This window comes from Puma concolor, chromosome A1 (genome assembly GCF_028749965.1).
Source record: "Puma concolor isolate L17-30 chromosome A1, mPumCon1.1.hap2, whole genome shotgun sequence".
Classification (NCBI taxonomy): Eukaryota; Metazoa; Chordata; class Mammalia; order Carnivora; family Felidae; genus Puma; species Puma concolor.
Genome location: NC_141667.1, coordinates 237,604,819 through 237,632,584, shown reverse-complemented (window position 1 = coordinate 237,632,584; position 27,766 = coordinate 237,604,819). Strand labels below are relative to the sequence as shown.

General features: G+C 46.1%; 1 protein-coding gene across 1 annotated transcript in view; it reads right to left on the bottom strand.

Moving 5' to 3' along the window:
- Positions 1-27,766, bottom strand: part of SPATA13 (spermatogenesis associated 13) — a 346,879-nt gene that overhangs the window by 286,060 nt on the left and 33,053 nt on the right. Inside the window, exon 2 of the mRNA XM_086715132.1 lies at positions 14,837-14,872. Coding sequence (XP_086571258.1) covers positions 14,837-14,872 — 36 coding nt within the window. The remainder of the gene's footprint in view (positions 1-14,836; positions 14,873-27,766) is intronic.

Genomic DNA, 27,766 nt, shown 5'->3' with positions numbered 1-27,766 from the left:
GAGAACAAATTTGAACTCTTCCTCGGGGCATAAATGCAAAATGGAAAACAAATGAGGCAGAAGGAAAATGACATTAATGGACCACATGCTTTAATAACGCTTCATTCAGGAGAGCCAACCATTTTCTATAAAAAGAATAATATCTGAACGTGATGATTAAGAAACCAGAGCTTGGCTAAGCTAAACACAGACAGGACGTTCTACAGTCAAGTTCAGGGTGCTTTGATGGGAATGATCAGCCACGTAATTTAAGTCTTTTGTGACTAGACAGAAGAGGGAAGTTTGTGTGGTTCTACAAGATCAAGAAGGGAGATGCCTTTAATCAGTGGTATTCAAGTGGGGTCTCTAGGTCCTAGAGGAGTCGCAGAGATCAAAATTATTTCTGTAATAAAATATGAAGGTGTCATTTGGTTTTTACCGTGTTGACATTTGTACCAATGCTGCTAAAGCAACGGTAGGTAGAGATACAGGGTCCTTGGCCTGAGTCAAGGCCCTCAACTATACTGGGGGTCCCATTAAATCTGTCATGGCCCTATGCTTGTAGTTACAAAAAACGAACAAACAAACATGTCCGTTTCACTGAAGAATGCCCATGATGAGGTAGTAAAACTTTAAATCTCAACCTTTTTAATAGTCTTAAAAAAGGAAACTTTTAATGTCAACCCTTGGAACAGTCCGCATAACAAAATGGAAAGTACCCATAGAGCACTCCTGTTGCACATGGAAGTACAGTAAATGTCTCGAGAAGTCCTTAAGCAATAGTTCGAGTTGCAAGCCTTTGGTTGCCATGGTGCACTATCTGTACTTGAAAGAATGACTGACGGACTGTGGTTGCTCAGACTCGAGTTTGTTGGACACATTTTCAAAAATCCTGTCACTGAAAGGAAAACAACAGAAGGTATTTGTTGCCAATAGTAAGATTCAGGTTTCGAGCAGAAATGAGGTTATTGAAAACCTGTCAGTCACCATGGACTTGACAGCTTTCCAATATCCCAAGAATTTTCTGACAAGATTGGTGTTGATATGAACAGGAATGCTTTTTTGATACATATACCAACATTTGGAAGACCCGCAGAATTCAGACAACCAATATTTTTCAAGAGATCAATGCATGCCGTGACCAAACTATGCATGGGTAAAGCACCCACTGAGAGTGCGAACGAGAACAATAGAGTTTAACGTAACAGCATGAATCTGAAACTACACTGTGACTCACCTTTAAGAAATGACGCTGGTTGAGAAACTCAAACCCACCATTATTTTTTTTTAATTTTTTTTTTTTTTACATTTATTTTTGAGAAACAGAGTGAGACAAAGCGTGAACAGGGGAGGGGCAGAGAGAGTAGGAGACACGGAATCTGAGGCAGGCTCCAGGCTCTGAGCAAGCGGTCAGCACAGAGCCTGATGCGGGGCTCGAACCCACGAACTGTGAGATCATGACCTGAGCCGAAGTCGGACGCTCAACCGACCGAGCCACCCAGGCGCCCCAAACCCACCATTATTTGAAAGGGCTGTTGAAATAACTTCTTCTTCCACAGAAATATCTGAGTGAGGCCGGATTTCCTTATACACTTCGACTAAGAAAACATATTGGGACAGATTCAAATGAAATGCCAAACCAGAGAGAGGACTCCTGTCTTCTATTAAGCTAGACATTAAGGAGATTTGCAAAACTCCCAAACAGCACCACTCGTCCTAGTCTTTTTTTTGGTTTGCTTTGGAAAATACTTTCATAAGAAAGTGTTATTTACGTGATGGAGTTATTACTGTGCTTTTACATAAATCAGTAAGCATTTTTACAATTTCTCAATCTTATTTTTTAATATCAGTAATTTAGCCCGTTGTAAACAAAAGCTCTCGAGGCTCGTCAGCTTTTCTAACTAGGCTCCCAATGGGGGGCTTGAACTCATGACCTTGATATCGAGAGTCACGCGCTTCACCAACTGAGCAGGCCCGGCGTCCCAGGCTCTTCAATGTTTAAGAGCCTAAAGGGGTCCTGAGACCAACAAGTTTGAGAACCCTTGCCTTATATGAACTAAATACAATTGGAGGACACACAACCAACAATGAGTGCTACAGATTCTAAAGGAAGCCTCCAGCATGAGATGACTGAATCCAACCAACTTCATGGCGAATTTGGCCTCTTGCCATTATATTTGATCCAGAACAGAAAGGATATTAACCTTTTATTTTTTTTTCTCATTAAATTCCGCCACTTGGCAGTAACTACGTTAAGAGGAGCAGATTAGTAGATTATGTAAGGAAGGTTCCCCTGGGTTTGGATTTAGATTGTTATACTACTTGATTTTCCCACTCTTGAGTTCCCCTCTTGCCCAAGACCATAAATGCAACAATTTCCCAGCATCATTCCAGGAGTCTAAACAGTCTTTGGAACAGCTGCAGAATGTTGATGGTCTCAGGATTCCTTAAAGGAATCTTTAAGGAATTTTTCTGTGGGTGGGGGAAGCCACCGCCCATGACTCTTCATTAAATGTTGAAAGCTCGCCCGCCCCGCCCACAACAATGAAAGAAACTGTGGATTCCTCAGAATCTCAGTGCAGATAAACTGTCCCCTCTTCCATAAATAAGGACTTGCTCCAGAGAACTCTCTATCGCCTTCTTCCTTTCTGTTTAGTGAAAAGGCTATGCTTGATAAATGGGAAAAGCAAACGGTGGCTTCCGTGACTGCATTCACTTGAACACATTCCTCCTGGCACTGACTTCCTTCCTAAGGCTCACAGCTGGTTGAACTGTAGGGCCTACCTGCCATGGGAGGGACGGAAATGCAGCCAGGGCCAAGGCGATTTTCTCCAGGGACACGCTGAGCAATATCCCAAACACAGATTCACTTTACTGGGGATGAGACCAGAGGGTACACACAGCACCCACAGCTCCTCAGCACTGCACTGGGTCCCGCTGCAGGAAGGGACGGGGACCCAGAGCATAACGGGCCCCATGAAACTGAAGCCGGAAACATCTGGCCGGTTGGTGGCCGGTTTCTCCTTAGTTCCTTCTTCTGTGTCAGGGTTCATTACAATTGTCAATTTACCATTCTGAGTTGAAACCAGTAAGTTAGCAGAACATTTTGGGATGGGGAAGATCCCAGAAAGATTTCTACACGCAGATCAAATGAGCATACTCACGAATGGTAATGAGTTTATACCTCTGATACTGGGGAGGATCTGGACATCAGTAATGAAAGGGAAACCTCAGGCACCCTTCCGGCCCCGTCAAATCACAAAGCTGCTTCTTACATGCCTCTCAATTTGACTGTTTTTGACTTTCATTTTTATCAGATTTTTGAAGTTCTGTTTTCTTTTTAATTTTTTTAAAAAATATTTATTTTTACAGAGAAAGAGAGAGAGAGAGAGACAGAGCATGAGTGGGGGAGGGGCAGAGAGAGAGGGAGACACAGAATCGGAAGCAGGCTGCAGGCTCCGAGCTGTCAGCACAGAGCCCAACCTGGGGCTTGAACTCACAGACTGCGAGATCATGACCTGAGCCGAAGTCGGACGCTCAACCGACTGAGCCACCCAGGCGCCCCAAGTTTTTAAAAAATGTTTATTTATTTTTGAGAGAGTGCGGGCAGGGGAGGCGTGGGGGGGGGGCACAGAGGATCCAAAGGGGGCTCTGTGTTGACAGCAGCCAATGGTGGGGCTTGAACCTATGAATCACGAGATCATGACCCAAACCGAAGTCAGACGCTCAACCAACTGAGCCACCCAGGTGCCCCTTGAAGTTCTATTTTCTGAGAAGTTTTGTAAAATTTGGTGGCTTCGCACACTGTATGGATGTTAGGTGAGTGGTCTCAGTCGGGTCCTGCAGGCCCAGGGTAATTTCATCAGTCATCTAACACGAGAGGCCTCGCTACAGGTCCCTAATAGTTAAATACCTTTAAAAAGTTAAACTGATATTTATCTAGATAAAATGTGTATCTCTTCTTTCTCCCCATTAAGTCGATTGTATTAAGGTAACCTTTCCAATCTGCCCCAAACTGAATCAAACAAATAAATGAGTCAAACAACACTCTCCAGCCAAGACTATATCAAAGGCCCCAGTATTTCCAGTTTTAGTGACTCAGGAAACAAAGACTAAGTCTCAGACCTACTGACTCAACTAAATTGAATTATAAGGATGAAAACCAGACTCTGAACTATGGCAACCCTCTAGGGCAAGGCCGCCCTGAGCCGTGAAGGCATTTAGGTTCACTCCTTTTTAAAAGTGTGGTTACATCTTGGAGCAAACTTCACTCTCAGTGTAAAGTTAATTTCAAGTTCTTCTGCTCAGGAACTAGATTTTCCCACGTTCCCAAATCGGTAATGTCTTCTTTGCAACCCAAAGCCTCCATACTCTCTGTTACTACAGAAAAGAAATAAGCACACAGCCTTTCCACACAGTCAGCCACCTCAGTGAACAAACACAAAGGAAACTCAAGATATTTGTAATCACTCCCTGTGAAATCTCTAGCAGAAGCATAGGTGGGTTGATTCCAACGGCATTCACTTCCTGCTCTTGCCATATGAGTAAATGTCAGGAAACAACAGTGCCCTGAGTACTCAGCCCACAGAGGACAACTGTGGGTGAAGAATTACCCAAAGATGGAGAAGAGAGACCCAGAGAAGCAACTTGCCTAAAGAGGTAATTTGTAAATACACTACCGAGGACACCTTGGAGACCCAGATCTCTAACGAGGTATCTGAAGTCCACTTCCTCAGGTCTGGAATGAACCGAAGAACGTTGCATGCAGCTATAAAAAAGAGAATTCTCCGGTGTTGATCGAGCATTATTTAAGGGAGAGAGAAGATATGGGGCACCTGGCTGGCTCAGTTGGTACAGCATGGAACTCTTGATCTCGGAGTTGTGAGTTTGAGCCCCATGCTGGGTGTAGAGACTACTTAAAAATAAAATCTTTAAAAACAGAAAGGGAGAAGGAGAAGGATATGAGATTATAAGATCCTCAAGGGTAGGTTACTATCACTGATCTCTGCATCCACAGTGCCTGGCATGGTAACCAATATGTGGTAAATACTCAGTACATGCTCACTGATCTGTTTTATGGTAGAAATCTTGGCTATTAGAAACATTTTACCAGACATCCTTGATAAGCCTGAGGCCATTTAATTTTCTTAGGTCATCTAATTTTCCGTTTCCTAATTCAAAGTTTGCCAAGCACACCGCTGGTCACAGATGTGTTTTCCCCACTGTCCTGCTCTTCGGAACATCCCTGGAGAGTGGGTACAAGTATTCTGGTCGCTGAAAAGGACTTTCTCCCACTATAAATTGATAAATTGGAATCCTGGCCTATGAAATGTGAGCATGGGTCAGTATACTAGAGTCTGACTCGCTCCAGGTAAACTGATAATAACCGAGTTACCAAACCGGTAAAGCTCAGGACAAGACTTCCGCCTGCGCTAAGCCCTAAAGAGAGGGCCACAGATGGGAGGTCCTGCCTACACTGTAGGCCACCAGTCCTGACACCAGTATGAAGCCTACCCACCACCGGCAGCAGTCTAATAGTGGCATAAATAAATGAGATGCAACTACGTAAATAAATAAAGATAAGCTTTAACACGTTTGCTGCTTTGAATGGTAAAAGGTAATGAGAAATGGAAGAGAATGGAGCAAACTAGGTGAACATACAGGTTTTGGAGGTTAGGAAAGCTAGGATTGCATTTGGTGGTTACTTTGTGAATTTAAGCAAATTATTTAACCTTCCTCAATCTCTCAGTTTTCTTTGTGAAACTGAGACAATAATCATATCCATTGCATTAGGTTGGGAGGAATGAGAGAATCTACAAAAAGATTTAAAATTTTCCATTGCTAGCAAAATAGCGGACTAGAGAAAACCCTCCCACTACAGAATGCTTAAGGATGCTGAGTTCAAAATTATTTTTTTTTAATCTTTAAAAATGTATGGACTAGGTCTCAAGAGAGTAAAACATTCCTCTGAAATCAGGAATGAAGCTGTAGGATCAATCCAAGGAAATGAGAAATTATCGGACATTCAGCTAGCCTGGAGGCACCTTCCAGTCCCAGATGGTCCAAGCTTTCATCTTAATGGAAACATGGGTGGGCAAGGGATTAGGGGGAAGGAGAACCAAAGACCACTACAGAAAGACAAGGCATATAAAAGGCTATGCCTTTAGAGAAATGTTAAATAAGGGAAAAACATGAACACCCCACCCAGGCAGCAGACAAGGAAAGTCATCTGTCTCAGTCTTGACTTTTAGTGGAAGAAGAAAAAGTCTTCCCGAGTCAGGTTGTCAGATTTAGAAATAAAAATACAGAGTGCCAGGGTTTTCTAGAGCAGGGAAACTATTCTACACTTGTCAAAATCAATAGAATGTACACCACCAACAAACCCTAATGTAAACTATGGACTTTGGGTGTTAATACTGTGTCAATGTTGGTTCATTGATTGTAATAAACATACCATTCTGGTGGGAGATGTTGGAAGGGAGGCTGTGTGGGTGTGGGGAGGAGGGGTATGTGAGAACCTAGAACTAAATGCTCAGTTTTGCTGTGAACCCAAAGCTACTCTAAAAAATAAAATCTATTTATTTTATATAAATAACATGCTTATACTAAAAATGTATTCATTGTCGATTTGAAATTCAAATTTAACAAGGCACCCCGTATTTTTTATGGCAACACTGCCCTTCATAATCCATGGCTATCAGCCAGACCTAATATGGATTTGGGTCATGAACTCACATTACCTGTCTAAAAACTGTAAACTAAAATATTTATATTAAATAGATCAAAATTTGTATTGTTCCTAGGTGCCTGGTAAAAGCAAACAAAAAACTTCTTCCTATAAAAAAATGCATCTTTATCCCAGGCCTCAAAATATTCCCGCAGTAGGGGTGCCTGGGTAGCTTAGTCAGTTAAGTGCGATTCTGGCTCAAGTCGCGATCTCATTGATCTCACTGTGCTGATGGCATGCAGCCTGCTTGGGATTCTCTCTCTCCATCTCTCTCTGCCCCTCCCCTGCTCTCTCTCTTTCTCTCTCTCAAAATAAATCAATAAACATTAAAAAAAAATTCCCACAAATAGATTTCAAACAAATGTAACATTACAATAGAAAAATACAAGGAAACAAAAGGACCACAGAAAAAAATACATGGACCAGACTCACCAGGACATTAGATATTGGACTAATCAGATATAGAAAATAAACCATTTAAATAAATAAATCAGAAGTTGAAACCATAAGCGAGAAGAATTTTTATATGACCAGAAACATTAAAAAACTAACCTCTAAAATAGATAAATATAATTATTGAAATGAAAAACTCAAAGAAACCATTAAAAAGCAGATTATACATGACTGAATAAAAAATCAATGATCTAGAAGCCAGAATCCAGCACCAAGAAAAAGAAAGAAAAATATGAAGGGAAAGTAGAATACGAAAGCTTGAGTAAGAAGAACTAAAAAACATTCAGTGAAATTCCAAAAGGAGAGGAAATTAGAATTTTCCAAAACCGATAGTAGTTTTAAGGACTGATAAACCCTCAGAATTAAGAAGCGTAAAGAATATCAAGAAAGATCACTTTATTATTCATCAGTGGATGAATCGATAACAGAATATGTGGTTTATACATACACGATGGAATACTACTCAGCCATAAAAAAAACCCACAAAATTTTGCCATTTGCAACAACATGGATGGATCTAGAAGGCAGAATGCTAAGTGAAACAATTCAGTCAGAGAAAGACAACTACCATCTGATCTCACTCATGTGGAATTTAAGAAACAAAACAAACACAAAAGAGACAAATGTAAAAACAGACTCAAATATAAAGAACAAATTGATGGTTATCAGAGGTGAGGTGAATGGGGAGATGAGTGAAATAGGTGAAGGGGATTAAGAGGACGCTTATCCCGGAAAGTGCAGAGTAATGTACAGAATTGTTGAATTGCTATGTTGTACATTATGTGTATAGTAATACAACACTGTATGTTAATTATGCTAGAATTAAAAAAAATAAGGAATGAATAAAATTTTTAAAAAACCAAAATTCAGACTATTGACTACCTTTTGAGAGAAAACAGCATGCACAATCGTGGACTAACATGCAGGGAACTCCAGATATTTATAATGTTCTATTTCTTTTCTTCTTTAATGTTTATTTTTGAGAGACAGAGCATGAGTGAGGGAGGGGCAGAGAGAAAGGGAGACACAGAATCAAAAGCAGGCTCCAGGTTCCACACTGTCAGCGCAGAGCCCGACGTGGGGCTCGAACTCGCAAGCCATGAGATGATGGCCTGAGCCCAAGTTGGATGCTTAACCACTGAGTCCCCCAGGCGCCCCTATAATGTTCTATTTCTTTTTTTTTTTTTAATTTTTTTTTCAACGTTTTTTATTTATTTTTGGGACAGAGAGAGACAGAGCATGAATGGGGGAGGGGCAGAGAGAGAGGGAGACAGAATCGGAAACAGGCTCCAGGCTCTGAGCCATCAGCCCAGAGCCCGACGCGGGGCTCGAACTCCCGGACCGCGAGATCGTGACCTGGCTGAAGTCGGACGCTTAACCGACTGCGCCACCCAGGCGCCCCTATAATGTTCTATTTCTTAAGATGTATGGTGGGGGGGGGGTCCAGAGGTTCACTTTATTATTATGCATCCTAATACACATGCACATCAATATTCCTTTTCATTACCAAATATTTATAAAAACATGAAAAATGTTTAAAAAGACCTTATTGTGTAGTGCACATAGTCAGCATTCAGTATCTAATGATAACACAACAGCTGCCGTGCAGTCACCAGAAGATCTCTAGTGGCATGGGCCTCAGGGGCACTGGGTTGCTAATACTTTCCAGCTAGGATCCCCTATTCATGTATGTGGCTGGTCTTGTCATGGTGACAACTCAGGAGAATGAAGTCCTTCTTCTTTAGCCAGCAGCCTGATTCATCTTTACCCCTTCATCCTCCTCATCCATCCATCCATCCATCCATCCATCCAATAAATACTTAAGTACCTCCCAAGGTCTGGGAACCTCCAGACTTCAGCTTTCATCCAAAGTCCTACAGTTTGAAGAATCTCAGGGCAACAATCGGTTAGCCAGTTATAGATACATGACTGGAGTCTAGTCCAAGGTGTATCTGATCCCTCTCCCTTGACCACCCCTCTACCAGTGTGTTTTGAAATGGATTGTTGTGATTCATAAACTTGCATAATACATGATTTACAAGCTTCTCCCACACATTCGTGATTTTCATCCCCTCAATTCTGGTAACTGAAGCTCCCAACTCACATGCACCGACGTGAAATGCCTTCATGACAGGTAACCAGGAGATTTTATCATGAACTGACTGCGATATTAGAGAGGATCTGTGTGTAGGTTTCCTACTGCTGCTGTGCCAAACTATCACAAAGTTGAAATGAGATTTGTCACCTACAGCTCTGTAGGTGGAACGCCCAACAGGGGTCTTACCGGGCTAAAATGAAGGGCTCAGCAGGGCTGCGTTCTTTCCTAGAGAATCTTTTTCATTGCCTTTCGCAGCCCCTGGATGTAGCCCATGTTCCTGGGCCGCTGGCCCCTCGTCCGCCTTCAAAACCAGCAATGTCAGACCCAGTCCGCACACAGAACTCCCCACACCCGCTCTTCTGCTTCCCCTCTCCCCACTTTTAAGGACCCTTGTGATTTCACTGGGTCCACCGGATAATCCAGGATCATTCTCTAGTCTAGGCATCAGCCGATGAGCACCCCTAATGCCTCTTTGCCATATAAAGGAATATGTTTAGGTTCCGGGGATTAGGACGTGGACATCTTTGCAGGTAGGGGTGGAACTACTCCACCAATCGTACTATAAGACATCACTCATTATTCCCGAATTTTCTCTCTAAATTAGATGATCAAAAAGTAAGCCATCGGGATCATGGTATCTCTACCTTCCAGAGAAATGATTTACTTAAGCCATGCCTTAATGTCTACCTTTAGAGAAAATCCAAGTGTGACTGAACAACCTCTGTTTTTCAGAAACGATTGAAGTTACTGTTCAGCACGTTATTCAATGTTCTTTTAATGTAAGAGCCTACCTTATAATTTTTTGCTAGAGTTTAATACCAGGAAAACGTCTGATTCAGCGGATGGATTCGCCAAATGAAAACAACGTGGACCACAGTCTTGTCTACCTTGCGCTGGTGGCCAGAAAATTTCAGAATGAAATTCACCCCACTTCCTGTAGTTTCTGTTTTGTTTTAGCTCTAAAAAAAATTTCTCATTTTGGGTTTTTAAAGTTACTGCAAGTACTCTAAAAAGTAGTCACTTCAGGGACGCCTGGGTGGCTCAGTCAGTTGAGCGTCTGCCTCTTGATTTCGGCTCAGGTCACAATCCCAGGGTCATGGGATTGAGCCCCCACGTTGGGCTCCACACGAAGCGTGGAGCCTGCTTAAGATTCTCTCTCTCTCCCTCTACCCCTCTCCCCCATTCATGTTCTCTCTCTAAAATTTAAAAAAAAAAATCTTCTAAAAAAAAGAAGTAGTCATTTCTGTCTTAATAAATATAATGAAGGGGCGCCTGGGTGGCTCAGTCGGTTAAGCGTCCGACTTCAGCTCAGGTCACGATCTCGCGGTCCGCGAGTTCGAGCCCCGCGTCGGGCTCTGGGCTGATGGCTCGGAGCCTGGAGTTTGCTTCCGATTCTGTGTCTCCCTCTCTCTCTGCCCCTCCCGCGTTCATGCTGTGTCTCTCTCTGTCTCAAAAATAAATAAACGTTAAACAAATTTTTAAAAAATAAATAAATAAATAAATATAATGAAAACATCTATTAACCTTTTTTAAAAAAAGAGATTACTTTCACCTACTTTTGAAAAACTTACAAATGCTTTAGCAGCCTCAGAATACTGTAATTAAGAAATATTAAGATTTTCTAAGAATTTATGCCTAATATGTACTCAAAAGATATTTGGTGAATAACGCCTAATAACCAGTGAGCACTATAGCATTTTATTAAATCTAGCTCCACGGACCTAAATGCTGCTAGGATATTCTATGGTTTCAAGGCCCTGAACCACCACAGTTAATAGGGGAAAGCATAGATAGCAGGGGATATGCCTCCCACTCTCACTTCTAGAAGTGCCAGCTACAGGTTCCTTTGGCCACACTTTCACACGCAGAGCAATTAGGTACAAATAAGCCCCCCAGCATTTATGTGGGACCACAGTGCAGCCTGACCTGCCTTTTCTGCTTGGTATTCCTTTAATCACCTTTATGCAACCTGTGCCTCCAGCAAATGGGACCCTTTGGGGTTCCCCAAAATTCATTAATTTACGCTGTGCTCTGTACTTAGCATATTGCCCCATCTTCTCACACTCCGGGAGTCCTCCCGTGTGCATCCTTTTTAAAAATAATAATTTCCTAAGTTTATTTATTTACTATCGAGAGAGAGGGCAAGCTGGGGAGGGCAGGGAGAGAGAGGGAGACACAGAATCCGTAGCAGGCTCCAGGCTCTGAGCCGTCAGCACAGAGACCGTGAGATCATGACCTGAGCAGAAGTCAGATGCTCAACCCACTGGGCCACCGGGCGCCCCTCCCCCATGTGCATCCTTAAAGGCCACCTTCTCCATCCTGCCTCCTGCCATGCAGGCTCTCTCTTGTGAAACCCCACGGTACTTTGTTTCTTATGGTTCTTACATTTTATGTTCTTCTTTGTAATGCAACTGTACGTGCACAGATACACATGCTTACGAACCATTTGCATTACTTATCTTTATAATCCCTTTTAGAAGAAAGTGCCTTGTAAATGACATGCGCTCAAAAGTATCCGTTGAATTTAACTGCATATAAATTCCCACATATCATTTAATTATATGCATAACTTTTGTGCTAATAGGAATAAAAACCATGCTACCACTTATTACACTGCATTACATTTTGCGGACCAGTTTTTATCTGGATAGTTCGCCCAAAGGTTTGTTGAAATTCGAATATATTTAATTTAAGATTCAACAGCTCCCTCTCATGGCCTCTGTGAGCAACTGAGCTTGCTGGACTCCAGAGTTAAAACAATTTCATTTTATTTTTGGTACTTAAATTTGAAGTGGTTCTCAATAATTTCAGTTTTAATGTTAAAAACTGATTGCCACTGAATGGTAAATTTCATTTGGCATAAAAGTGTCATTTTTATGCCAAGAATAAATATAGGCAGTTATTGGTCAATGGTTTCCATCTCAAATGACTATAAACCTGTTGTTAAAAATATGAATATAGGGGCGCCTGGGTGGTTCAGTCGGTTAAGCAGCCGACTTCGGTCAGGTCATGATCTCGCGGTCTGTGAGTTCAAGCCCCGCGTCGGGCTCTGTGCTGATAGCTCAGAGCCTGGAGCCTGTTTCAGATTCTGTGTCTCCCTCTCTCTGACCCTCCCCCATTCATGCTCTGTCTCTCTCTGTCTCAAAAGTAAATAAACGTTAAAAAAAAATATATGAATATATTTTAATTCAAATGTTAATAAATATTTGATTAAGGTTACAAAGCAAGTTTTCAGAAGGTCACGTCTACTTTACCAGTACATGAGAATGACTATATCTTGGAACTCAGTGACAATACACAACACTCTATTTTTGCTTTTTCCAAATTCTGGAACAGTATCAGTTACAAATAACTTAAAAGCTCAAGCATTTTAACTATACAATCAAATGTTCAAGTTGAAATGGAACAACGTAAAACAAGGAACCAAGTAAAACTGCAAAACGTTAAACCCCAAAGTATAGCTCTTAATGAGGCCCAAATCTCTTAAGACACCATGCCCATGGCCTGGGGGTTTCCGCCGTGAAGGGAAAAGCTAAGGAGGTCAAGGTCTGGCTGTTGGTGGGTCTCCACACTCCGTGGCGGGCTTCCCAAGGAAGCAGCCCAAGCCAGAGCATCACACAGTGAGAGGCTAAGCTCCAATAAAGCTAACTGTCTGAATTCTGGAAGAGCACAAAATGCTGCAGCTGGCCAGAGGCTCTCCAAAGTACTCCAGGGAGAAAGTGATGGGGATCCCAAACTCCCCCGTCTTCACTGGCTCCAGAGAGGACGAGAAGAAACAGAAGGGCAACACTGAAATCTACAGCTATCATTGCTCATGTGACCTCCTTTGAGAAGATAAAACATCTATTTAATAGAAGCTTTTCTTGTATCCAGAATGTCTCTTTCCCTTTGGAGTCCCACTGTTGCCTAGGATTCCAAGAATTATTTACAAGCATTATAATTTTTGTGAATACTTTGATAGTTTCCCCTCTGGAGTTGTGTTTTTATATAAAATCTGACTTCAGAGAAGCGTTTTCATTAGTGATATTTATTCTAATTGGGAAGGATGCACAAGAGGAAAAAAAAAGAGAATACACACACACACACACACACACATACACACAGTAAGTTACGTAATCGTTTAGTGTGTGACATAAAAAAATGTTTTAAAATACACAAAAATTATTGCTGGATATTTTTTTTCATCCTAAGTTTACCAAAAAGCAAAACAGAACAAAAAACATATAGAAATTGGAACTAATTCTACTGCTATTAAATTGGTAGTTATTCTATAGTATGTTATAAAAATGCATAGTGTTTTTCGCTTTCATTGATAAAAATCATATAAACTTGGGGCTCCTTCTTCTTTAGAAACACATTCACTTTCCCTGAGTATCACCCAAATTATAATAATATGCCCACTGAAATCCACCCAGTCAGGGATGTTTCACTACTCTCCTTCATATACTAAATATTAAAAACAGGCTCAGTAAATTTTTAAGAGTTTCTCATAATTTCTTTTCACCAAATGATTGTGAAGATATAAAGGAATATAATCCACTTACACAACATACAAAAATTTGGAACCCAAATGCCATCATGTAATTTGTCCACAAACAAATACAAATAGTTAAAAATTGAAAAAAAATGCATCAAAGAAGCAAAATATTTTTCACTTCAGGTCAACGGTAAATGGCAAATGAATGGCGACATCAGGTAAGGTTGATGGTACACGAAATCAGTGAACTTCAACAAAGCCATCCAATCACCTAGCTAAGAACCTGCACCTTCTTGTCATCAATGGCTTCTAGTGAATAGACACCTCTGAGTTTCTGACATGTAATGTAATCTCAGATTGGATTTTCTAAATTTCTCATTGCTAACTCAGTCAAAGCTTCCCATATGCCGTTACCCACTTTAGTTGGAGAATAAGGAATACAAAGATATTTCATTCAATACTTAAATGGACTTCCTTAGACTCTTTACTTGTCTGTCTTTAGCCCCAATGTGGAAATCACGTCTATAAATAATGCTGAGACAAACATGATCTTTTGCAACACTTCTATCTGTCCATCAGAAAAGATACTTTGGCCTCACAACCATGAAGTGATTATTAATATAACAATTTATAAGAAGACATAAATACGTCATATACATGTATATGTATACTAAAATGTGTTAAACCCTAAAGTTATATCCATCCAATAAAAAGCAAAAGGCCCCAGAACACTCCCAGGTTTTTATCACAACAAAATATCTTAAGAATGTAACAGCCTCATGTTTGATTTTCCATTGGGGTGAGGTAACTAATTCGCATTTGCTTACAAAATAAAATCATCCCCAAGTTCGCCCGCCAGTGGATTGGCCAAAACAGCAGAATAGTTGGTGGCAGTACTGAACATTAATAACGTTCGCTTATGACCCAGAATTATAGTAAGAGGAGGCCTTAACTTCAAAAAGGAAGACGTCACCCAAAGGGCCTGACGGGGAGTATATGTTGAAAGTCAAGAAAAACGTGAAGCCGTCAGTCTGAGACTCCACAAGAAACGGAAGAGACGGTGGGGTGGGGGAGGGGATGGAGGTCTGGAGGCCATTCTTACCAGGTTTGGAGCACTGGCGACTCTTAAGGACAAGTCCTGGAAAGGAAGGAAAAGATGTGCTGTTAGTGCGCAGATGTGTGAGAGATCATTGGAAGTTAAATTAGAATGTCAGCTCTCGATTTGATCTGAAAAAAATATATTGAGAAAAAATCAATTCTGTGTGCGCACACACACACACACGCGCGCGTAAATGCATGCGTATACATTTACACACCCTTAATAGCAGATTTTAAGCGCACTGAGAAAATGATGCATTCTACCTAACGTATCTGGATCGCACTGCAACCCCACGGTTCTGGCTGTGTTATTCCGTAACGATGAGCCCTGGGTTTCAAATCCACTGATCTCTGGTTAAGTGCACAGGCTCTGAAGCCACACTGCATAGGGTCAAATCCCAGACCGCGGTTTCTTGCTGCGTGACCCGGGGCAGTGATTTCATTTCTCTGCCAGGCTAACGGCAGAGAATGGAGTGAGGACTAAGTGAATTAATATCCACAAAGGGCTTGGAGCACTGCCTGGCACATTGTAAGCACATGCAAATGCATGTTGCCGTCTTGGGGATTTGCTCTCTGTGGCGAAAAACTGGGCAGCTTCTCGGGAATCCTTGCTCCTTTGCAGACATTTATTAGCTCCCTCCATTGGCCCCCCACTTGGTCCCCCACATGTAGAGAACTTCTGCTCCCCAGTCCCTACAGCCTCATCCCATCCTTCCGGAGCCCATCACCAGCCCTTGCCTTCCAGAAGCACCCTTCGTGGAAGCTGCCTGCCCCTTCCTAGTTAGGATCATGCTAATTTATGCTCATCATACCATCTGGATGGGCAGCTACCTATTCACTCTTTTATTCACCAACCCAACACGTGTTTATTGAATGCTGGCAGTGGGCCTGGGTGGGAACGACGGAGGCCCGCCGTCTCTGCACCCATGTGATTTATCGTGTCTTTAATCCCATCGGGGGGGGGGGGGGCAGGCCAGGCGGGGACAGAACTGTCACCCTATTGCTGGAACTGTGTGTCATACCACACATCCTGGAGTGTCCTGTGGGGCTTCTCTCTAAACAAGGACACAGTAAAACTTCTGGGAGAGAAAACGCTAGAGACACAATAGCTCATGAGGGTAACGGCAAGGGAGGAGGGGATCGGATGCAGGGTGCTCAGGCTCTGGGGCTCTGCGCGGGTCCCTGGGGCGCGGAGCCCGCCTGGGTAGAGTCAGTAATGTCAAGTGCAGCCCAATGACCTTGCTTGGTGGTGGGCACAGAGAGGCAATTTTAAGCCAATGTTATGGGTGTAGTTTGTATCACTTTCCCACCCAGCTGCTGAGGAAGGATGCTCCAAGTCCTTTCAGCGAGACCTCAAGGAAGTTGGAAGTCAGCTAAATAACATTAGTGCAACGGCCAGGGTGCTGTCAGAAATGGGAAGAATTCCCCTTTGGACACCGCTGAGGGTATAACTCTGCTGGGAAATGGCCATCCCGGCTACAGGCAGCGCAGCCACTGCCCATCAGAGTGACCACGTCATAGGAGGAGAGCCACCGTGTGACAGAACAGTCACGCTGGTCTCAGCCTGCCTGCCCAACCAGGAGGAATGGCCCAGAAGCAGAGCAGAAGGACAAAGCCACACACCAAGACCAAGGGCTGACGGACCGTAAGAACATCTGAGGAAAAGGCACAGAGCATCCCGAAACCTGCCAGGGGACGGAGGGGCTTGGATGGGGGTTCCTGCCATTTTACTGTGGGGCTCGGAACCCGGACACTTGTCACCGTGGCTACCACCCCCCGACACACACTGCCCGTGCCGTCCACATCACGGTAGGGCTGGGGTGCAGGTCACCGCAGAAAACAGAGCAACATTCACTTCGTGTCCACACAGGAAGCGTGAGGCCAGCACTCAGGGGGGTTCGGGAAAACGAAACTTGCTTTGGGGTTATGGTGAAGTCTCACTAAGTGAAGAAAGTATCCAGGTCATTTAGAAATGACAGGCCTTGGGGGCGCCTGGGTGGCTCAGTCAGTTAAGCGTCCAGCTTCGGCTCAGGTCATGATCTCATGGTCCACGAGTTCAAGCCACACAGAGGGCTCTGTGCTGACAGCTCGGAGCCTGGAGCCTGCTTCAGATTCTCTCTCTCTCTCTCTCTCTCTCTCTCTCCCTCTCTCTCTGCCCCTCCCCTGCTCATGCTCTGTCTTTCTCTCTCTCAAAAATAAAATAAACATTAAAAAATATATATATTTTTTTTAAAAAAAAGGAAATGACAGGCCTTGCTCTGTTGAGAAATTACTGCTCTTACCATAAAAATCTAGAAAGTGCCACAAAAGCAACCAGAAAGGGAGGATGGCATGAGGCTGACACAGTGTGTGTGGATTACAATGTCAGCAATTAGGGCAATTCCTTTCCTCCGTCCCACGCTAAACCAAGCAATCTTTTTTTTCTCTTTAATGTTTATTTATTTTTGAGAGAGACAGAGACAGAGTGTGAGGGGGGAGGGGCAGAGAGAGAGAGGGAGACACCGGATCTGAAGTGGGTTCCAGGCTCCGAGCTGTCAGCACAGAGATGCGGGGCTCAAAGTCCCAAAGGCCAGATCACGAGGACGCGTCACCACGGGAGCCACCCGGGCGCCCCCAGCAATCTCTCCCTTCAAAGGAGCCCAGTAAGTAACAACGACCAACGTGGGCAGAAGACGTGCCCAACTTTGTTACAAACTAAGAAATGGAGGAAACAGGTGAATCGACTATTTAACACGGTTTGACTGTAAAACAACTGAGAAGACATGGCCAAAAGAACATCTGAGGGAAAATTTTTGTTTTATACTTTACATGATTGTATTTTTAAACTTTATTTTTTTAGTAAAAGTTGTCAAGTAGCCTCAAAAACGGAGCTGAAAATACCTCTATGAATCCATCGCCTAGATTCAACAGCCATCATTTCACTCCGCTTATGCCATGAATTTTCATTTTGCTGGGTTTTTAAACAGCAAATCCCAGTCTTCATGGTACTTCACCCCTCGATCACTCAATATCCTCTTTAAAAGGGGACATTTTCTTACATAAGCATAATGCTTTCATCACACTAAACAAAACTATCATTCCGTAGTTAAGTCAGCCCTCTAGTTCCATGGTCGTTTTGCTATAACCCCTGAGTTTACAAATAGGTGTTTTTCCAGAAGTTTGGCTCTAGGTCAGTTTCAATTTCAGAAAATGTTTCCCACAAAAGCGTCTTTAACCCATATATCACCTGAAATAGAACAATTTTCCAGCTAAAAATGGTAGAAAGCCGTGCTTACCGTGTAAAAATGTTCTATTTCTACGGAATAACCTGGCATAAACATCTTGGTATACATTGTCTTTGTCCGTGTTTAAAATTATTTCTTTCCTAAGTGAAATTCAAGAATTAGGATCATCCTAAGAATCCTGTTTCATGCTGCCACACTTCTTTCCAGAAAGTGCTATAGACAAGTGCTTCTCACACCTTAATGTGCATTGGAATCACCTGGGCATCCTGTTAAAATGTAAATTCTCCTTCCGGACACCTGGGGAGGGGCTCCGCGGTGACATCATGCTAGCTGCTCATGGTTTGAATGGTATCCCCTGCCCTCAAATCCATACGTTGAAGTCCTCAGTACCTCAGAATGTGACTTTATTTGGAAAGAGGGTTGATACGGATATAATTAGCTTAAAAAAAAAATCTTTTAATGTTTATTTATTTTTGAGAGAGAGAGAGAGAGAGAGAGAGACAGAGTGTGAGTGGGGGAGGGGCAGAGAGAGAGAGAGGGAGACGCAGAGTCCCAAGCAGGCTCCAGGCTCCGAGCTGTCAGCACGGAGCTGGACGCGGGGTTTGAACTCACAGACCGTAAGACCCGAGCCGAAGTCGGTGCTTAACCAACTGAGCCACCCAGACACCCCCAGATATAATTAGTTTAGACGAGGTCATCAGGGTGGGCCTTCACCCACTCTGACCAATGTCCTCATTAAAAGGGGAATCTGGACACAGACACGCACACACGGAAAATGCCACGTGAAGCCTGGAGCCGTGAAGCCTGGAGCCATGACGCCGGAAGCCAGGAGAGAGAAGCCTGGAACAGATCTTCCCCTGGAGGCTTCAGAGGGAGCACAGCCCTCCCGACACCTCAGTTCGGACTCCCAGCCTCCAGAACTGTGAAAAGCTCAGTGTCTGTTGGTTAAGCCCTCAGTCTGGGGTCCTTTTATCAACAGCCCTAGCAAACTAATGCACAACCCTTTGCACAGCCCGGGTTAGGAGGATTCCTACTTGGACACACCCCGGCCCTGTGTTCGGGGTTAGGATAAGGACTCCAAGCTTAGACTCTGCGGTCAGACGGGCCTGTGTTCCATAACCTGTCCTGGGTAACTTCGTAAATTACCGAATCAGGCTGAGCTTTGATTTCGTCGCTTGTGACACGGCCATGCAGACCTGTCTTGTTAGGGTTTTGCAAGAGTTACATTACAAACACATGCGATATTCCAACTCTGCTGACCTTCAAGAGAGTACTTTTTAGGGCAAAAAAATAAAAAAAAGTGGAGAAAAACTCAGAAAAATTTGTAGGCAATCAGGGAACAGGTGGGTGGTAAGGAATGGAAACACAGGTGTGGATTACTCTTTCAAAGCTTTTTTTCTTTTTTGAAAAAGGGAAGTTAAAGAGAAATGGGACTTTGAAGGACTCACAAGGTCGAGGAAAATGTAAATTTTAGGATGAGCAGGACTTAATATCTTTTTTTATTATTTTTAAGGAAGTTTTTAAATGTTCGTTTATTTTTTGAGAGAGAGAGAGAGAGACAGATCATGAGTGGGGGAGAGGCAGAGAGAGGGAGACACAGAATCGGAAGCAGGCTCCGGGCTCCGAGCTGTCAGCACAGAGCTCGATGTGGGACTCGAACTCATGAACCGCAAGATCATGACCTGAGCTGAAGGTGAATGCTTAACCGACTGAGCCACCCAGGTATCCCTAGATATCTTTTTTTTTTTTTAATATTTTTGTGTTTCTTTTTTTTAAGTTTATTTATTTATTTTGAGAGAGCGAGCGAGCGGGGGAGGGGCAGAGAGAGGAAGGGAGAAAGAAAATCCCAAGTAGGCTCTGCACTGTCAGTGCAGAGTGAGACATGGGCTCGAACTCATGAACCGTGAGATCATGACCTGAGCCAAAATCGAGAGTAGGACACTTAACCGACTGAGCCCCCCGGGGCGCCCCCTTGATTGTAGACATCTTGTCCTCATCCTCGCCACAGGTAGAACCCAGGGCACTGTCCCCAAACCCTGCCCCAGGTGCTGGGGAAGGGGCAGGGGGCGGTGTGGCTGCCTGGGTCCTCCACAGCCTGGAGCTGAGAGGCCGAGAGGCAGCTGGAGGCGCAACTTGAGCAACGGTCGGCGTGAAGGGGTCAGAGGGGGAAGGCCGGGCAGAAGGAAGGGGATGCTATGAAACCCAGGGAACTCAAAGAAAAGCGAGAGTCCCACTCAAGGAGTGGGCAGTGGGGCGCTGAGGGGAGAGCACAGGGTAGGTGCAGCGTGCACGGGGAGGGAGTACTAAGTGCTCTGAGTGCTGCTCGGAAAACCCAGGCTCGGGCCACCGAGCAGGTGGATCGGGGGGGGGGGGGGGGGAGTTCCTCCGGGTGTGCCGACGTTTCCCACGTGACCTTGTGCCATCCTCCCACGCTGGCTCTGGGCTCAGACATGTGGGTGGTGCCCGGTGGGGCATTCACAAAGGGGACACAGCAAAGGCTTGGGAAGCCCCATTTGGACCTGCTCGCGGTTCCCCTCTGCCACCACACGAAGAACATGTCCGGGCGAGCCTGCCGTGTGACGAGAGACCCCTGGCTGAGCAGCCCCATCACCCCAGCTGGGTGCCAGCTAGGTGAGGGGGCCCCGTCAAGCCCAGGTACATCCCCAATCTGTAAACCCACGAACTACACAAATGCTCAGTGTCGTGAGCCACTAGGCTTCGGAGTGGCTCATTACGTGGCGTAACGATGGGAACAGACGACGGGTACGGTGCCCGCGGTTGCTCAGCAGCCACGGCAATGACTCCTCTGGAAGACGAGAGCCCCTACCACACACCCCAGTTGTGGGGCCAGTAATGAGAGACAGGTGGGGCACAGATGCCAGGAGCTCATCCTGGCAGAGAAAGAGGGACCACGGGAGCCACTGAAATTGGAGGGTCATGACCTCGACCATCTCGGCCAACTTGAAGGGTCCTAACGTGAAGTCCAAGTGGGCAGCCTGTCAGTCAGTATTTCCCGTAGGGTGTCTCTCTCGCCGCTCAGACCCAGTAGGTAAAATCTTTGTGCCCATCCTGGTTACACCGGAAGGCGCCCTCAAGCTATTAGGTGGCCAGCGGCTTGGCCAGATACTGACCGGCAGGGGGCATCCGAGGCCGACGGAGCAAGCTTGGGCAAGACGGATGAGAGTTTTGTCCACAAGCTGCCCTGCACCCCCCTCCCCAACTGCCCGGAGTCTAAAAGTGTTTTGGTCTGAAAGTGCAGGAGAGTTGCCCGCTCTGGGGTGGTTCACAGAATCCCTGTGTCTGTGACGGAGGGTCTGGCTGAGATGCAGGGTGGAGGCAGCAAGACCCCCGGGCAGGTCTGAAATCTGCACTGACCTGGCATCATCGACCACTTACCCGCTTGGCTTCTTGGCAGTGGTTTTCCAGTGACCGAGTCCCTCACGTTCCTGCTGGGCCCCACGGTCAGAGGCAGGGGCCACAGGCAATCCCTGCAGGACACCCAACGCCTCTACCCTCTCAGTGAGTCCGGCACCGAGTTTGCTTTATAGATACAACGGTAGGCAAGACTAGGTCCTGGCTCTGAGTCTCACAGTCCGAGGGGTAGGAGGAGGTGGACAGGACGGCCACCATGACAAGTGTATGAAGAAAAGGCAGAGAAGCCCGGGGATGTGACCCGGTCTGTGAGTTCTGGGTCTGTTAGTTCAAGAGAACGTCAGGGCTTCACAAGCCCTGGCCAGTTCATCCCTCGTGACCTCTCCGGGGCCTTCCAGACCTGCTTTTGCCGGAAGGGTCTGCAGGCGGCATCACTGGCCACCTCTTGCCTCTAAGATCGGGACCACCACGTGCCCGGATGCACAGGTCTTGGCCAGAGGAGGTGGCCACGGTCTCAGTACGTCCTTTGCCGGGCGCAATGTCAGAGCCTGGGATTCCGCTCCCCCAGTAAAGTTAGAGCCCGGTGTTTTCAGCCACACGTGGAGAAGAAAACAAGCCAGGGTCAGTCCCTTGTTGGCCAGTCTAAGGGTCCTGGTGCCACTGGGTGTGCTGCCCAGCCTGAGCACCGAGAGCAGTGGTAGGGTTCCAGAACTCTCCTGTGGCTCAGGGCTCCATCCTCATCAGCAGCGACACTCTCAGGCTCTGACGGCCTGGTCACCGTGGTCCCCAGGGGTGGGGCTGGAAGGCCAAGTTGCCTCCCAGGACTGTACTGGGGCCCAGACCAACTGTGGAGTGTGGTGACTAAGCAGAACAGCCAAGGTGGCATTGCCTCGGGGATGGGGAGAAGGAAAATTCCTAGAAGCAGGCGCTCAGGAGTCACGCCCACTTCTGGGTGCTGATTGAAGTGGGGGGCAGAAACCCCAAAGTGCGGGCCCAGCCTCCAGCCTCAGGCGAAAGCTGGCCTCACCCGCCTGCGGAGCACGGCCTTGCAGGGAGGAAGCATAGCTGATGGGTCAGGTCCAAGGGAAGAAGCCAGAGGCAACGTGTCACGGCGGTCAGCCAGCTGGAGGGTCCAGACACATCACAGCAGGATGGAAACAGGGGAAAAGGCAAGAAGAGGTCAAGGTGGAGACTGCCTCCCAGGCTCAGGGAATTTCTACGGGAAAAGCCAGGGTGCTGTCCCCTGAGAAGGCAGGCAGGTGCAGGGCACAGCATCCAGGCACCTGGCAGAGACGTCGGCCACGGTGAGGAAGAGTGGGTCTGATTCAGGCTGGAAGTAGAACAGGCAGAGGCAGAGGACAGGGACCAGGGGCAGCGGGGAAGAAGGTGGCCCCGCTGGGCCTGTGAGGGCGCGGAGAAGAAAGAGACCGGCAGGGAGCTCTTGCCTCCTTGTTGGTAGTGTCGTGCTGCATTTGTCAGCTCCTGACGGAACCAGAAGCAGAGTCTGGGGGGTGGAGCAAGCTGACTCAGACGGTCCTCCCCCACCTCCTCCTCCGGCAGGGCCTGGAAGGGTCCAGGGACCTGCAGCAAAGACAAAGCCCCGGGCACATTCCCGCTCTGCGTGCTCACTTGGGTGCATGTCCTAGCTGCCTGTTATGGTCCCGGTGCTCCCAGACGTCATACGACCACTGCGTTCTGTTTCTTGAGTAGCCTCCACCCCCTTGGGCCCATCACTGTATTTCTGCCACCTCGTGCCTCCTCAGCCAACTGGGTTCCTGGAGCCTCTAAGTCACTCTATCCATTGAAGGCAGAAGTCTTCTTCACAGACAGGCTGATAAAACTAGTTCTCTGGGAAGGGAGCACCGAGGGAAGGGGAGGAGGAAGGAACACAAGGTAGAGGTAGGGAGGGAGCATGAGGAAGGAATGGGGAGGGAGCACCCAGAGAGGGAGAGGGGAGGGGGCATGAGGAAGAGGTGAGGAGGAAGCTGGGGGGGGGGGGAAGGGCAGGGGGCAGCCAGGGAAGGGGCAGGGAGGGGGAAGGATGGGGAAGGGGTGGGGAGAGAGCACAGGGCCAAACTTTCTCGCATTCAGTGGACTGGGAAACTGAAAAGGAAAGAAGCCGGGAGCACTGGTCTCTCCTTGAACCTACCCATCTTAACCTTGATTTAAGAGTCGGGAACACACAGCCTGTACCGCAGCTCCCCGAGTGTGACCCCACCTGTAATCGCAGCAAACCCTACTTTGCAGCACAGGGCCCCCCAGCAGCCCTTGTGCTGCCACCATTCTCCCCAGGACCTTCCCAGTTAAGCTTCATGGCCTAACGTACAAGTAAAATGTGCACCTGCTGGGGTGGCATGTGCACAGACAAGAACGACAATAAATGAGATTTATGAAGTCTTACTGTGCGTCAAGCGCACACGAAGTTTCATTCGATCCTCATGATGACACTTGGGGTAACAGTACACTGCTCCTACTTGAAAATGGAGACAGGGGTGCCGGGGGGCTCTGTCAGTTGAGCGTCTGACTTCGGCTCAGGTCATGATCTCACGGTCCGTGAGTTCGAGCCCTGCGGCGGCCTCTGTGCTGACAGCTCAGAGCCTGGAGCCTGTTTCAGATTCTGTGTCTCCCTCTCTCTCTGCCCCAACCCACTCGCGCTCTGTCTCTGTCTCTCTCAAAAATAAATAAACAATAAAAAAAATTTTTTTAATAAAAAAAAGATAATGGAGACAAACGCGAGCCTCCGTAACTTCCCCAGATTGCACAGCTAGTCATTGGAGGAGCAGGGTTTCGAACCCACGGCCCCAGCTACTGACCACAGATATGATGCCACACGCAGAGTGGGCTCCGTCCCAGCAGGCCAGCCCCACCTGCCCCCGGGCAGACCTGAGAGGGTCGCCTGGCGGGTCCTAACCCTTCCCAGAGGCTCCTCAACAGAATTCGGCTCAGCACTGCACAGGTACTGTGCTCAGAGCTTCGGGGGACACTTGGGTGGCCGGGCACCGGCCCTGAGATGCTTTCCAGTCGGGCCAGCTGCCCCCAGAAGGACTGGAAGGTAGGAAGTGAGCCTCTTAGGGGGCACGGCTGGGGGCCAGGGCAGGACGGGTTCTCTGGGCCGAGGGGAGCCCGGAAGGCTCTGTGAAGGGGCTGGCATTTCCACGGGATCTGCGAGGCAGGGTGGGCTGGGGACAAGTAAGGGGACAGAAGGATGGGGCCAGGGACGCAAGGAGAGGCTGGTCCAAAACGATGGAACAGTAAGAGCGGCGGTGACCCTGCGCATCATCCGTTTAACAGGCCGCTTTACGTGTGTCGCAGGCGAGCGCATCCTTTCCCGGGCACCGTCCACACGGCTTCCCTCTGCGCTGTCGCTAGGAGCCTGTAACTCATGATGAGTAAGTGGGCGGGGCTGGGGGCACGTGTCTGGTGCTGTCCTGCCCCGACCTGTCTCAAGCCCACTGTCTGAGCTGCAGGCCTCCCTGACACTCAGTCCCGCAGCTCTAACCCAGGATCGTGACTGCCCATCATCACGGATTATTGTCACGATTCAATACTGGTGCACGTTGAGTGCTCAGACTGGCGCCACGCGTAGAAAGTGCTCAATAAAGCAGGGCTGCCCTGAGTACTAGCAGTAGGAGTAGCAGTAGTTACTACACGGACCTGCCTGGCCCAGCTCTGCCAGTCCTTCTGCACCACGTTGTGCCCCAACTCCCCTCCGTGGCTGGGCTCCACTCTGGCCTTCCTTCTGAAGGTTCCTTCGTGTATCACAGAACTCGCAACGAGAACACCATGGGAATGATTTTCTCATGTATCTGTCTAAAACTGTTGCTCACTAATACTATTTACAGATTTTTTTTTTTCGATCGCATTCTCAATGCACGGAAGGCTGTTGTGGTGCACTGCTCAAGGATGCTGTGCTGGCCTGTGTATTTACCTGCTAATGAATTAGTAGATCTCCTAGACTCGGGGTGACGGCCCATAGATACCCTCGGAGTAAGAAAATTTTTATACAAGGCAATAACTCCTAATGGATGCTAATATTTAAACTTACCCTCTATGAATACTATGTCCATTATTAACCTCTCACTTAATCGTAAAATCGTGGATGGTTACAAGATGGCTGTATTTTCTCTGTGGTTCGCCCCAAATACCAAAGGAATGTGGCAGGAACCTACAGTTGCTTCCAGCTCAACAGGTCTGAAGATCTTCTATCCAGAAGTGTGAGTCGCAAGCGTGGCAATTGTGGAGTGGAACAGGTGATGATTACGCAAGAAATGCTGTACTGTATTTCAGAAGGTCAATTCTGAAGGGCAAGGGAGTGAAAGTCTTTATTAAGGAGGGGAAAAAATGTCAGTTATGCTGCTGTGTGCACAGAAAGGAATCTACTCCTCCATTGACAAAAATGCCTCGGCTGCTTTCTTGCGCCTCATCTTAGGGTTTGTTGACAAATCTAAAAGAATGTGATGGGCATTCCTTGGAAAATGCCCTTTTATTTTTAAGTTTATTTATTTATTTTGAGAGAATGAAAGCATGCGCAGTGGGGAGGAGCAGAGAGAGAATTCCAAGCAGGCTCCCTGCTCTCAGCCCTGCCAAGGGCTCAAACTCCTGAACTATGAGATCATGACCTAAGCAGAAATCAAGAGTCAAATGCTCAACCGACTGGGCCACCCGGGTGCCCCTGAGAAACGCCCTTTTAAATTTTGTGTGTCCTCAGACCCTTTTACATGACATTTATCACGTCTTCTTCATAGCGATTATTTGAAAGACAGTTTCATGAACTACAATCTTTCCCATTTCCCCCTCGTCCCTACACCAAGAGGGGTCAAAACACATGAATTCATTCCTTCACCAGACAAGAAAGCACCTTTTCACCCATGAGACCATATTCCCCAAGCATCCATAAAAATATTATTTTATATCTGCATATACAGTTGGCCCTTGATCAACATAGGTTTGAACCACATGGGTCCACTTTACATGCAGATTTTTTCAGTAAATGTATCGGAAAATATTTTGAAGATCTGCGACAATTTGAAAAAACTCACAGACAAACCGTTCAGTCTAGAAATATTGAAAATTACGAAAAGGTCAGGTAGGTCATGAATGCATAAAGTATATGTAGATAGTCTATTTTATCATTTACTGCCATTAAATATGCATGAATCTATCACAAAGTTAAAATGTATCAAAACGTGCGCACACGCAGACTGCACGTGGTCCCGTTCCCAGTCAAGAAAAATATAAACAAATGCAAAGATGCAATATTAGATCATAACTGCATACAATTAACTACAGTGCATACTGTAGCCCCCTGCTGGAATTGCAGTGAGCTCAAAGTAGCTACTTAAAACCCCTGTGATGCTAATCATTTTCCAGTGAGCAGTTCACGTCTCCAGTAAATTGTATTTTGCAATAAAAAGTGATCTCTGGCAGTTCTCACTATTAGTAGTTAAATTTGGGGGGCGTCAACATTTATACACAGATTTTAAAGCATGTGTGGGGTTGGCACCCCTAACCCCCATGCTGTTCAAGGGTTAACTGTACTTTATCTTTCATACTTAAATCTGAACTCCTGCCCCTGGACCTCCCCTGCTAAGCCCCCAGGTAGCACCCTATTTGTGAGTTAATTCCATGATCTAAGAGACGAGGCAATTCTCCAATCCATCCAAGGTGGTCTTTGATTATTGCCACTAAACACACACACAGTATCTTTTAAGAAGAGGGTTTCAGGGGCGCCTGGGTGGCGCAGTCGGTTAAGCGTCCGACTTCAGCCAGGTCACGATCTCGCCGTCCGTGAGTTCGAGCCCCGCGTCGGGCTCTGGGCTGATGGCTCGGAGCCTGGAGCCTGTTTCCGATTCTGTGTCTCCCTCTCTCTCTGCCCCTCCCCCGTTCATGCTCTGTCTCTCTCTGTCCCAAAAATAAATAAACGTTGAAAAAAAAAATTTTTTTAAAAAATCAGGACCCTCAATATAGTATTTGCTTTGAGAAACTCTTAGACCTACTGAAGTGGAAAGCAAGTTGGCAAAGATAATTTATATGCTAGTGAAAGGTACTAATATAAAAGGGAATGCGGTGCATTTTCAAATGCCTATCAATTCCTTCCTTTGATTTATTCTCACCTAGGTTATAATAATAATAGAGAAGCAAAGTCAGGAGAAGAGCTAAGCTTTTGCTGGGAATCTGATGGTGGGAAGGGATTTATAGTCTGATGTGGAGGACTCTAGGCGGGAACATTTTGTTTTCTGTGTGCGCATTTTCGTTTTACCATTGGCTTTAGCTCACTGTCGAAGCTCTGGTAATTTACGTTGGATAATGTGACTGAACATCACTTGGGATGATAAATC